Raw genomic sequence first — 12,529 nt, forward strand, 5'->3', positions numbered from 1 at the left:
TACAAACACATAGAGTTGGAACTGTCAAGGAGTTAATAATTAATTGAAAACAAGCATAACATCATTAAAAAAAAAATAATCTCATGATAGCTTGGCATATAACACTGGATTTTTTTTTTGTCCTTGGAGAACAATAGTTCAGTTTCACCCTTTTGGCTGCTAATTGGAATGAAAACAAACTAAGATCAAACTAATGGTTCTAGTTTGACTCAGTTACTGTATCAAGCAACTCGATTTTTGTTCTTCCTGAGTAAGTATTTGAAATCCATAGTGGTGAAACTGTTCATCAACATATACACAAAACCCATTTGAAATGTAACTGCCAACTATAAACTGCAGTTTTTCACTAGGAAAAATTGAAAATCATTTGTTTTAAAATAATAAAAAATGTTTCCTGCCCCAGCATATTGCATCCATTCAAAAGCTTGATTCGTAAAAATGTATGCAAATGACCATTTGAAACAGCATATGAAAGTTTCAAAATTTTGGCACAGTATTTTTTTGATTTCACAAAACACACATTATTTTACAAAACACAAAGTATTTTAGTCACCACGTTTAGAACCACGTATTGCATAGGAAAATTATAACAAAAAAAGAAAACATGCTTAGAAGTAAAACAGTAGAATTGGGGTGTATTAGCCCATCCACAGATGGACAAAAAAATATGAAAGAACTTCAACTTACTGCAAGAGATTCCATTTGCTACACAGCAAGCATGGCACAGGAGAAAAGGAAAGGAAAGAAAGTATAGTGTCAGTGTAATGCATGCAATAGGAAGCACAGCCCATCTGTAATAGCATAACTTGTCAGCAGTATTAGCAATGCTTGCCTCAACCTGATGATTGGTTGGAATATCACATTCAACATGCAGAGCGTTCTTAATAAAATCAAGCTTTAATTCTAATGGTAAATTCCAGTCTAAATATCCTCAGTTAGATCTTCAGATTTATTAGTTTAGATTTATCCCACCCAGTAGCTTAAGAACTTACAGTGAAATAGTGTTAGAAAACTCTTGAAATAATACTTTTATTTAACTTTGGTTTATTTCTGATTAAAAAGAGCTCATATTACAAAGGACTAAAAAAATTAGGAAGTATTTTCAAGAGGTGAACAAAACTGAACTTTGCTATTTCTACATATTTTCCTGTTTAAAAATACTTCTATTTTTTTGACAAATGGATCTAATGAAATTGGCAGGATAGGTTTTATAGCTGCTGGGCTTATTACTTGGCACATTACAATGGAAATGTTTTGCATATAACTTTCAAGTTATGACTATCATAAAGGAAAAAAAAGCATGGAAAATGCAGGTTTTGTTTAACTACATGGCAATGCCACAAGTTGAGACAGCCTTATATCCATTCCTCTCACCAGTAATGATTCACTGGTTTATAATTCTAAAGCTATTAAAATGTCAGTGTAAGTCCTGTTGCAATAATAAAAATTCTAATTGACTTACATTTGCATTTCAAAGATTAGGGGACTAAGTGCTCTCTTTGAAACATAAGTGTTCCTCTTTTCTTTGCCAAGAACTAACATTTGCACTCTATGTTCGCTTAATGCAGCTTTTCTTATTTTATAAATATTACAATCTCATTACATTTTACATGAAGAGAGTCATCATGTAAATGCTGTAAGTAACAAACACAACCACATCTGCCCAGTCATAGCCTGATGTCAGTGCATATGCACACAGTGTTAATAAGCATATGGAATTTTTATTAAAATTATTTACCTTACCATCAGTACAAAGGCAGAAAATTCAGAAATGTCAAATAATATTAACTTTGATGAGCCTAACAGAGTATTTAATTCTGTTTTCTTTACATTTGACTTACTATTAAAATATATACATGAAAAGTGTTACCCCAAACCATGCACTACTTTTCTCTAAATCCATGACAAACTAAGCTTTAAGCTCTTGTGATGCTTAATTTTTGCCTTTAACATTGCTTGAATAGTTTCTTCTTCTATTTAGTACTCTTCAAAAAAACCCTTTATAGCTTGGCTTTCATGCTGTTCACATAAATGAAGCTTTACAAAGCTAAATTCAAGATAGGAGGACAAGAACAGACAGATCACCATGTTCTAGTAAACTCACAGGTGTGCTGGCTTGTGCTTTTCACATCTTGTTGTCTCTCTTAAACTACTCTGAAGTTTAGCATGCCACCAAGCTTCACTTAAGACTTTCAGAAACACTGGAATCCATATATAATTTCTAATTTGCCATGGAATTTACTTTAAAGAAGGGGGGAAGAGGGAGGCGGAAGCAGCAAATAAGTGAATTCCATGGTCTTTTTTGCCAGAAAACACTGTCTCCTCTGTACTGCTTCCAAAACCAGGGCAAGCCAAAAAAGAAGGGATGAGGAAGGGGTTTCACATTACATGAAAAACCCTTCTTCACTGGAAAAAAATATACTGGATACAAAAAATATACTGATGCTCAGCTCCATATTGCTGTCCAATACCATGGTTGTAACTTCCTCTCTCTTTCAGCATAAAATGAAAGATTCCTTGGAAGTTGAAAAGAGATTAAATAATGGCTTAAGTGATATTTCTTTTATTCTGCAGCAGCAAGGGCTCAGGTGGAGTGATCATACTTCACACTTTTCAACTTCTGCTTTTATTCTTAGAGCAAGGGAAGTGTTTTAGATTAGTTGATAGACACTACAAAATCAGTGGTTTTGACAGCTGAAAACACCAAATTAGTTTAGAGTACTTGGATCATTTGCACAATTCTTTAAGCAGCCAGTAAATGCAGCATCTAAGATGGACACACTCCCTAGCAGCAACACTTTGATTTAGTTTTGTATTCCTAGAATAACTGTTTTGTACTGTTAGCTGACCAGGAAGACAGCAAGGCACTAATTTTTTGATCTCAGTTTTTCTTGCTTTTTTAAGGAATCATTTTTATATACTGAAAAGAGATGACAGTTACATAATTAGTTCAGTCTTCAGTCATTTACTGGTATGGGAGAGTCCCAGCATAACAAAATAATCACTGCATGCAAGGGTTTATTAAATGCAAGTGCATTTTATTAAGGTATTCTATTTGCCTTAACATGTCAGCAGAATAAACCTTTTCCCATGATCTAGGAAGTTCAGTACATACACAAACTTGTATATATACCAGAGACAGAGAAAACAGCGTGTGCTGTGTGCTCTTGAATATCCACTGGACTTGAAGGATAGCAGAAACTATTCTGCATGGGGAAATCTACACACAACTGTGTTCCTCCTTTAGAAAAGCTGCCTACCTGGGCCAATTTTACCACATTGTTGAACCATGGATCTGTCAAACAACAGTCAGATAACTGACTACTAAGAATTTCTAATTAAACTGCAGCCTCACCATGCCTTGAGCTTTACTGTATCTCAACTCAGCTCCAGATGACTGTACACCTCCAGACTTATTGGTGGTCTAGAGTGATTGTACCTGTAGCCACAGGGAAACTCACAGCAGCAGGTATATTCTGATTTTTGGGGACAAATTTTTATGAAGTGCAGCACGTTTTAAATATCCATTAACAGTTTGAGTTTGCAAAGCCCACATCCATTAGCTTGTGGTGAGGAAGGTTAGAGAAAGGTGTATACTGACTTTGGACTTAGAGAGTAAACTGAACATCTCATTGGGAAATAAATACTTATATGAATTAGCAATGTTAATTGACAAGAAAAAGAGGATCTTCCAAATACAGTTTTTCCAGAACAGCAAACAAAGAAACAAACCAACCCAGTCTTTGACTAGATTAAAAAAAACCTTCTTTCTTAATAAGGCTGAAGAATGTACTGATAGCTGTACTCATCCAGGACTAAAACCTGCACAGACAGCACAATGGCATGTGCAGTTATCTTTTGTCTATGAATTGACTCCTATGTCATTGAGACTCTGTTGCTCAAACTAACATCAAAGCTTACAAATCACACACATCCAAATCATGTAATCTGTTGCAATAATAAGGCAGGGGGAAGACATTCTGGGACATGAAGCTTTTACCCGATTTCAGAAAAGTTGCTAGCTCTAGCAGCTGACCTAGACAACTTCTATTTCAAGCTTCTTTAATGTCAGAATAAGCAATTTTTTGCCTTTGCCCATTTTCAGTAACAGTAACAATAGTCAAAAAATTATGTGCAATTATTTTGAAATAAGATCTGATTAGAGAAACGGTGCCAAATTAGTTACCAGCATCAGGAGGCATTTGTGACGCAACCACTTGTGACAATGCTGAATTTGGTCTCACATCTGTCTCATCTGTAAAAGGGTCTGGTTTCCCCTCAAGCTTTTTACCAGGTGGGGAGTTCTAAGAATCAAAGATTTCTGCTTTCTGTAGAGCAAGCTGCTGCTTTTTCTTCCTTACAATTAATTCTGAACCTTTTCCAAGAGTAACCTGGTTTTGTGCTTGGCTAAACAATTTTTGTTTTTTTTTTTAGGACAGAAGTTTTCAGCAGGATTCTGGCCCTAGACTAAACCTCAATGAGTTTGAGAGTCTGGGCAGGTTCCCTTGTGACTACCACTGTAAAACAGATTTCTTTTCCCCCTACAATTATTAGATTCTTTAGCCTTTCATGTTGAGGGAGAAATGGAAAGATAAGAAAACAAATACTTGCCAGTCTAGGATAAGTTTTCCTTGTCCCTTCCTAATTGCATTTCCTCAGTTTCCCTGGCCTCTTCCTCCCATTACACTTTAATAAATTAAACAGATTGTTCCTCTGGGAAAAAGCTGCTTCAATTGAGGTGAATGAGTAGGGGAAGAAAAGAAATATGCCTGTTCATTCTGTCAACTTCCAAGAAATAATGCATTTTGGTCTGAATGAATAATGCTGAGGAGAAACCAGGGACTCCTGAAGGAATGGGAAACCCTTCTTTTCAGTCTGGCTGATAAGGAGTATAAATAGTAACCCTGGCTTCACAAAACACACATTTAATTCCAAAACAGAGTACATCTAGTTATAAAAGCCCACACAAATGGAACATGACATTTACGGACTTTTAGATGTGTTTAGGCCAGCTATATGAGCTCAGTTCACAGGTTATTCGTTCTCCTTAGCGTTATTTCTTTACTTTTTCAAAAAACAAACAATGCAGTTTATCAGCAAGGCGTGTTGTTCTCCATCCCATTTTATGCATTTCCAAAAGAGAGATGAAGAGGATAAATTAAGCTATCTACAGCAAGGTATGTAACATTACAGTCTGAAGTCACTGTTCAGGGTGTTTGTATATCAGAGGGAACGAAATGCCCATGCACATCCCAATAGTGCCATTTACAAGAGAGGCAGTGATATGTATTCCATGTCTCTTTTTTTTAGACTTGAGAATAGCTCATTTGTAACTTCCTTGCACAGCATCACAATTAAAGAAGAGACAGTGTCTCATTTAAATGTGTTGGAAAGCACTTAACTGTTGCTGGTGCCAGTGCTAGGTGGGGGAAGATTGAACAATTTTCCCACCGCCTGTGATTGCAGCCAGAGGATTTATTAGAAAATCAGATTTGCTAATAAGGTCAAGGAAGCCAAAATGCAGTGGTGGCAAGGATTTGGGATTCTTGGAAAATGGCATAAAAAAACCAAAAATCAAGGGAATTCAAAGACAAGAAGAAAAATACATAGAGATGGGAAAGAGAAGTTAAGACAAAGACAGAAGAAAATAAAGTGACTTGGAGAAAAAGACAGACAAACTGAAACCATTATAAGAATAAAACAAGGTATTTGAAAAAAATAGTTGCAACAGGCAAGTCTGTGTTCTGAATATGTCACAATTATCTTTTATAAGTTAAAATACGTGGGAAGAGGAAAAGTCACTTTTTTCTATGTGTTGTTTCCTTGCTTCCCAGTTTTGGCTATTTCTGTCCAGCACCCTCTTTTTCCCATCCCTCCACTGTCTTTCTCCCAAAAGGAAACATCCCAACAAAATAACATTCCCTAACTCATTATAAATCTCCAAGGTATCATCTGTTTCCTATACTTGGTATATCAAATAACAGTATTAACTACTGATGGTATTGATACCTGAAAATAAGATTCCTTAACTGGAATCAAAAAACATAAACAAAGAAATAAATATACATGTACATGTGTGTACGAATTCTTTGTTAAAAATTAATAAAGAGATATTTTGCCTTAGCTTTAAATACTTGTCTACAGAATAAATAATTTTGCTGGCCCTTTTACAGTCATTGCTTTGTAATTACTGATCTAAGTGTACTTCAACCAGGCAATTTTTGCTGTTGGGAAGATGGAAATTGTAACAGCCAAAGATAAAATGGGAGTAACATGGAAGGAGAGTACAGCAGGAATGATTTTCAGAGACACTGTGGAAAACTGCTGCTGCAACGTCTTTCTGAAAGGGAAAGCACAGGGTTAGGGTCAGCTCTGCTTCTTTGTCTAGAGTAGGACAGCAGAAGTACCTCCTGTGAATACTTCCCATTTCCTGTGGCCAGTACTGAGGCAACAACAATAGCTTCAAACCTAAAGTGTGAAAACTGGATTATGCCCAAGCCCAGCAGAGAATCAAGGAGGAAGTAGAGCAGGGTTCTTGTGGGTTCAAGAACAAAATATATCACACATGTGTCACTTTATGGGAGAGAAATAATACTGGCCGTTCATTACCTTCTCTTCAGAGTCCCCTGGCTGGCAGGTAATAACTCCATCTCGTGAGCCCCCAGCAAATGTTGCTTTACAGTTTGCAAGCCACTGTTGTCAGAAAGAAATTAAAGAAAATATGAATAAGATTTATGGTTTGATTCAAAGGAAGATAAGCAGTATTTTAGTTTTCACAGCACATCATGTAAATAAAACTTTGCAATTGCATTTTTTATTACCATAAGCTATGGCAATTTGCTTTGACTGTAATTTAAAATGTGTAGTCCTGATTTCTGTTAATATTTCAATTACATGAACTATGAAAATTAATTAACGAATAAATAGGAGAGAGATCAGGGATATTAAAGATGCTATTGTTTCTAATATTAAGGGATAAAATAGATACTTTTTGGTTATGGTTCATATGTTCAGGAAAAAACATTCAATGAATCCAGTATCTGAAACAGGTTTTTCTACTGAATGTTAGTTTAAACAGATCTGAATGGATGTGCAGTTTCCTGACATAGCCTAAGTATACAGACAAGACCAAGAGCATAATTCAGCATACCGAGAGTGTTGCCTCTTTCCTATTGTTGTATGTGTCCAGGTACTCCTGCAGCTCTAGAACACTGAACTTCAGCTTTTCAAGAAGGCCACAAGAGAGCAGCTGGAGAAATGAAATCAAAGGGTCTGTAAATGTCACTATGAAAGAATGCAAATACTGGTATACAGTATAGGAAAGATATTGCAAAAGAATACTTAGATTTACTATAGATTTATATTCATACTGAAAAATATTTACATTTGTGGAAAAATCTACACAACTAGGGCACTGTATTGAAAAGTCAACAGCAAAAGTTGCACCTATGATACACATGGAACTGAAATTGTGTTCTGTGTTTAATGACTTAGCAGAGGACTTCTCCAAAATGAAACAGTACACAAAGCTTAACCAGTCCAGTAGGTATCTGTTTTATATTGGGGTTTGGCACACAGGCTCAACACATTATAACTATCAGTCTGTGATTTTATACTGCCCATATGTCACTACTTACCTAATAAAATAATACAGGAAATGAATGGAAATACAGTTCTAAGCAGGAGACAAAAAGTAAGAGATAGGAGGAGAATTCCTTTTTGACATATCTGTTCAGGAGTTGCTCAAAAATGAAACAGCCAGTAAAATAACACGCTGCAATGAAGTACATATCTGTTGAAAGGAATATACTCACTGTTTCTGCATCTACAAAGAGGGTGGGACATTCAGAACATGATGTTAACATCTGAGAAGACCTCACAAACTTGGAGCCTATTCCTCTCAAGTTGTCTCCCAAGTAACTAGCTGCATCACAGGTTAGGAAGCAGAATCTTTTCTGAATATTCTGGAAAGCAAAATACAGTTTATTACATTATTTTACTCAAGTATGAGCTTCCTTCCTTTGTAAACAAATGGCATGGTCATTTTTCTTTGTATAATGAAGTGCAAAAGAGGCCATCTCCCTGTGGAGAACTGAATGTCTGCTCTTGGATACTGAATAAAAGTTATTATGCTGGAGGCAGTGTGCAGCTAGGTAGCTGTGAAACTAATTAGAGTTCATCATAACCTACTACTGAAACACATTCTTTCCTGTAAAGATGAATCAATCTTTATAAGCTTTTTAGCCACAGGTAGCTTCTTTTTTCTTATCTCTACAGGGTTAACAGAGTTGATCAGCACATTACTTTTTCTGCCCATTCCGGGCATTGTTTTCTTAATATTCCTGTCAAGTGGCTAATCACATAATATAATGGACATACGAATGCCAAACAGTAGCATGGAAAAATCAGAAAAAAACCTTTTGTTTTCCCCTCTGTAAAGAACCTTCTTACTAAAACTTTACTGCTGCTTGGGAAGATTCCAGAAATACTGCACTGCATCCAGGAATTATTCTTCTCAGCAGATTTTTTTTAATGTTTTGAGTCCTAAACCAGTCTAGTCTTCCAGAAACATTCTAGTGCTTTTCAGTTACTTATATATACAGTGAATAATGAATAAACATAATATATTAAACTTGCACTAACTGAAACAATGATTTTGATACATACCCATCAGTTTTCACTGCCCATATATATCTCTCTAAGGCCTAGTGCTCAGCAGTTAGGAACAACATGAGACTATTTTAAAAAATAAATGTATGCAACATTTTTACATGATCCATTCCAAGTTACCAATGGCATTTCTCTGAGGAATGTAGGTTAGGACCTGAACCATACATATGCCTCACTGGAGAGAAGCATTTCCTAAATGCCAGTCTGAATGATAGAAGTAGCCTGTTACTGCTCCTGCATTGGTGCATGGAAGTTGAGTTGTTGAATTCAGACATGGAAGCTGTTGGATTGAATGATTTTCTTTAAATGCTAAATAGACCCTCACACTGTACATAGGCTATACACTATCAGTGATTTATAAAATGGTCAGAATTCCTGTACCAATAAATTTCAGAACTACTTATTTGTGAATCTCTCTCAAAAGCATCTCAACTGCCCATCTGAGCACAGACAGAGGCAGACTGATACTGGTCTTACTGCTCCCACCACCTTCAATACAGAAACAAAGTGCTACACACCTCACTCAGCACATGGTAAAGATTCTCTGCTGCACTGAGCCTGTTAGAGGCAAGGGACTATCACTAATTACCACCAAACCAGATAAATGATCATTTTTATAAGCAACTAGCAGAATCATCTGAATCACAGGGCTTGGTGACAACTGGAGATTTACTACTGTGAGGTCTTCTGGAAAGAAAGATTCAGCTAAGTCTTTGTGAAACTGCTGCTGATAACATTCCCAGCAAAGCAAAGGGATTTGATCTTAACCAACAGAAAAGACTGAGCTGAGAGCAAAGAAGTGGAAGGAAATTTAAAATGACAGATGATGAAAGAGAATCCAAAAGACATTGGTTGAAAATGACCTCTGGAGAACACCTGACGCAACCTTCAACTCCAAGTGGGACTTTTGCTGACCCCAGATTGTGTCAGGTGTGGTTTTAACTAGCTGAGTCTCAAAATCTCCAAGCTCAGATCTTCCTCAAGGCTTTGGGCAACCTGTTTAGTTGCTGCAAAGCCCTCCTGGGGCTCAATAATTGAGTTTGTAAATCTGAGGCTGTGAATGAGACAGATTACAGAAAAAGTAACAGATACTCTTCCTCTACTCCTTTCCTTTGCAGATATTCATAAAAGCAACAATCAATTTACAGCTAAGATGATAATGGCCTTGAAGAGTGTTTTAAATTATTAAGTGTGAAACAGTGAGAGACTGTACTTTGCTATCTATGTATAATATTTCAGTAAATATATTTATTTTGTGATTACATGGACTAACAGTTCTATAATAAATTGTCATCTCAGCTATGTCCTTCTGGGTGCAGGGGCTGAAATCTATCAAGCAAGGTCTGAATGCAGTATATATTTTATGAAATGGGATTACTGTGAACAGTGATGCCAGCTGTCAGCATATTATGAATAAATATACACCTGCATATAGTCACTGTGCTTTTTGTCCATGTAAATAATAAAAAAATACTCTCAGAAGGTTCTCTTCTTGACCTTAACCTTTCCTCTCCTGGGAAGAGGACTGTACATAACAAAAGGGCTTGATTGTGGAAGGTACTTGCTAGATCTGAAATCTACTTGTCTTGCAGTTGTCTGGTCTGCTGAAAGACATTTAATTTGAGGGAATAGAAAGAGGCAGCAGTAAAGATAATCCAGAGATCTCTGACCTCTGACTCATTTACAAGAAAAGTACTTCAATAATTTCAGGAATTTAAAATAAGTTCAATGTGTTATGGGCAATCATCCAAGATACCATTAATTTTATATACAGGACTGAAATGTACGTGCCTTGGAAAATGCACTTCTTTCACTTCACCAAGTATTTAGTTGACAAGCTTCTCTAATCAAGGATTTTGTTTCCCAGTCAAGTATTTTGGCAGTATTCTGCATTGCAAGCTTAGCACATACAGGACTTGTTTCTGAAATTTCCTGTTTATGAAGGTCAAAAGTCAAAGTTGGTGGATGAGTAGTAAAGTTTCATAGTGCAAACAAAATACAATTCCAGACAAGCTGGGATCTTATGAAAAAAATGAGAGAAAATAATACTTCAATGTTTTAACACTGAAAGAAGAACAAAATTATTTTTCTAAACTAAAAATATGGCAGTGACTCCAGCTAAAAATTGTAACTTGTTGATATTATTAACACCTTTTTCCTTCTTCTCCAATATCAGCTGAAGAAAATGAGGAGGGTATCTTCCGAACATAGGGCAGGTACAACAGGAAATGAAGTGTGTGGATACTAGGATTTGGAGTTAAACAGGTACTTTACAAGAAATGTTTAGGTCTTTCATTGCACTGTATTATTTATTTAGTCTTCAGAAGTGTGGCACCAGTTCCTTTTCACCTCTTCAAAGAGGAGGATCAAGGACAAATAAGTCTCTAAACATTCAGACAGGGCTATTAACCTCTAGGACTGAGGTTAAGACAGAAAAGCTGACATCATGAATAAACACAGGATTAACACTCAATCAGCACTGGGGTTTTGTTCCTTCCAAATGGTTATTTATCAGTGTTTAAAAGAATGCCTATAAGAAACCCATATTTACAGTGGCAAAATGTTTAAAGGAGGACAATGTGCAGGTAGATAAGACATTCAACTCCAGTGGAGCACAAAGAAAACATGATGAAGAAGAGATTCTTACTATAGGATACTTCTTTCATACCACATTACTCTTAGATGTATGAAAATTCCTTGAAACTGTGAATTTATTAGCAGGGTACCCCTTGTTGTGTTCTCTGAGATCACAGGCACTTAAACTCTGCAGAATGTTACCTGGCTATTGCTTTCACTGCTGGAGCATGCTAAATGTCCTGCAGCTGCAGGAGAAACAATTAAAAAAGGCTTTAGAACTAATTCCAGGTAAAACTAGACAATCATTCCTTAGAACAGCTTGTACATTTGACTCTTTCTTTTCTTATCTTTTTGCAAGATTCTTATCTTTGCAAGCATACAGTTTTAGAAAGGATAAATGTATTTCTAGTCTTCAGACTCAATCTCTGGAATTTATGTTACATGATGGCAGCTGGGTATTTCAATTCAGACGAGTAGGTACAAACCATTTAATTATGCTGACATTTACATGCACATGCTCAGATTCCAAGAGTTTGTGATAAAAGAACAGATTAACAATAGTTTGAGATTAAAAATGTCATTTCCTTGTCTCTTGCAGTCACTGTTCCTGCAGTCTGTTTGTAAAGTACTGAAGAAAACACTCTTTAAAGTGGATCCATATTTTGCAACATGACCTCCAAACCTGCAAGTATGAGATACTTAGTATTTTCATGACAAAACTGGTCACAGAAGACAGTGCTGCATGAAAACGTAGTTCAGCAATTCTGCAGTAAGCAAAATGACAAGGGTTATGTATCTAGCAGTTCATTACTGGGGCTGCTATCAAGAAATACTAATTGCCACAACACAAAAATTATGATTTTGCATCTTAAACTTATTTTCTCACCTTAAACAGGGAAGAGAACACATGAAATGTATAAACTGCACAGGAACCGTCAGAGTCGCACATGAGCTGGTTGATATGACTGCGCCAGGCTTCTTCTGCATCATCACATGCTGCTGGCTGAAATGCAGCAAGGATGGCGGAGAAAAATGGTGAGGGAGGAGGGGAGGCATTTCGATCAACATCTCCAAAACTGAAGGACAAAACAGAAAAATGTGATGAAAGGAGAATACCAAGTAGGTGGCAGATAAAATATGCTATAACAGAGAGATAAAATCACAGGAGCAATTACAGCATCTTCTGAAAAATATTCATGAATTTTCAAATTACTTTTGAAGGTTGAAAGGATGTTGGTTACAATGACAAAAATCTCCAAATCAGAATCCCTGTCTTCAGGCC

General features: G+C 36.3%; 1 protein-coding gene across 12 annotated transcripts in view; it reads right to left on the reverse strand.

Moving 5' to 3' along the window:
• Positions 1 to 12,529, reverse strand: part of FRY (FRY microtubule binding protein) — a 219,843-nt gene that overhangs the window by 6,594 nt on the left and 200,720 nt on the right. For 6 of the 12 annotated variants that reach the window (XM_086881613.1, XM_086881616.1, XM_086881615.1 and 3 more), the window contains 5 exons: positions 12,134 to 12,323; positions 7,815 to 7,964; positions 7,151 to 7,249; positions 6,610 to 6,693; positions 688 to 705 (listed from right to left, as the gene is read on the reverse strand). In XM_086881613.1, coding sequence (XP_086737739.1) covers positions 688 to 705; positions 6,610 to 6,693; positions 7,151 to 7,249; positions 7,815 to 7,964; positions 12,134 to 12,323 — 541 coding nt within the window. The remainder of the gene's footprint in view (positions 1 to 687; positions 706 to 6,609; positions 6,694 to 7,150; positions 7,250 to 7,814; positions 7,965 to 12,133; positions 12,324 to 12,529) is intronic. The other 6 variants (XR_015284705.1, XM_086881617.1, XM_086881621.1 and 3 more) reach the window with 1 other exon arrangement.

The sequence above is a fragment of the Cyanistes caeruleus genome, chromosome 3 (assembly GCF_971803275.1).
Source record: "Cyanistes caeruleus chromosome 3, bCyaCae1.hap1.1, whole genome shotgun sequence".
Classification (NCBI taxonomy): Eukaryota; Metazoa; Chordata; class Aves; order Passeriformes; family Paridae; genus Cyanistes; species Cyanistes caeruleus.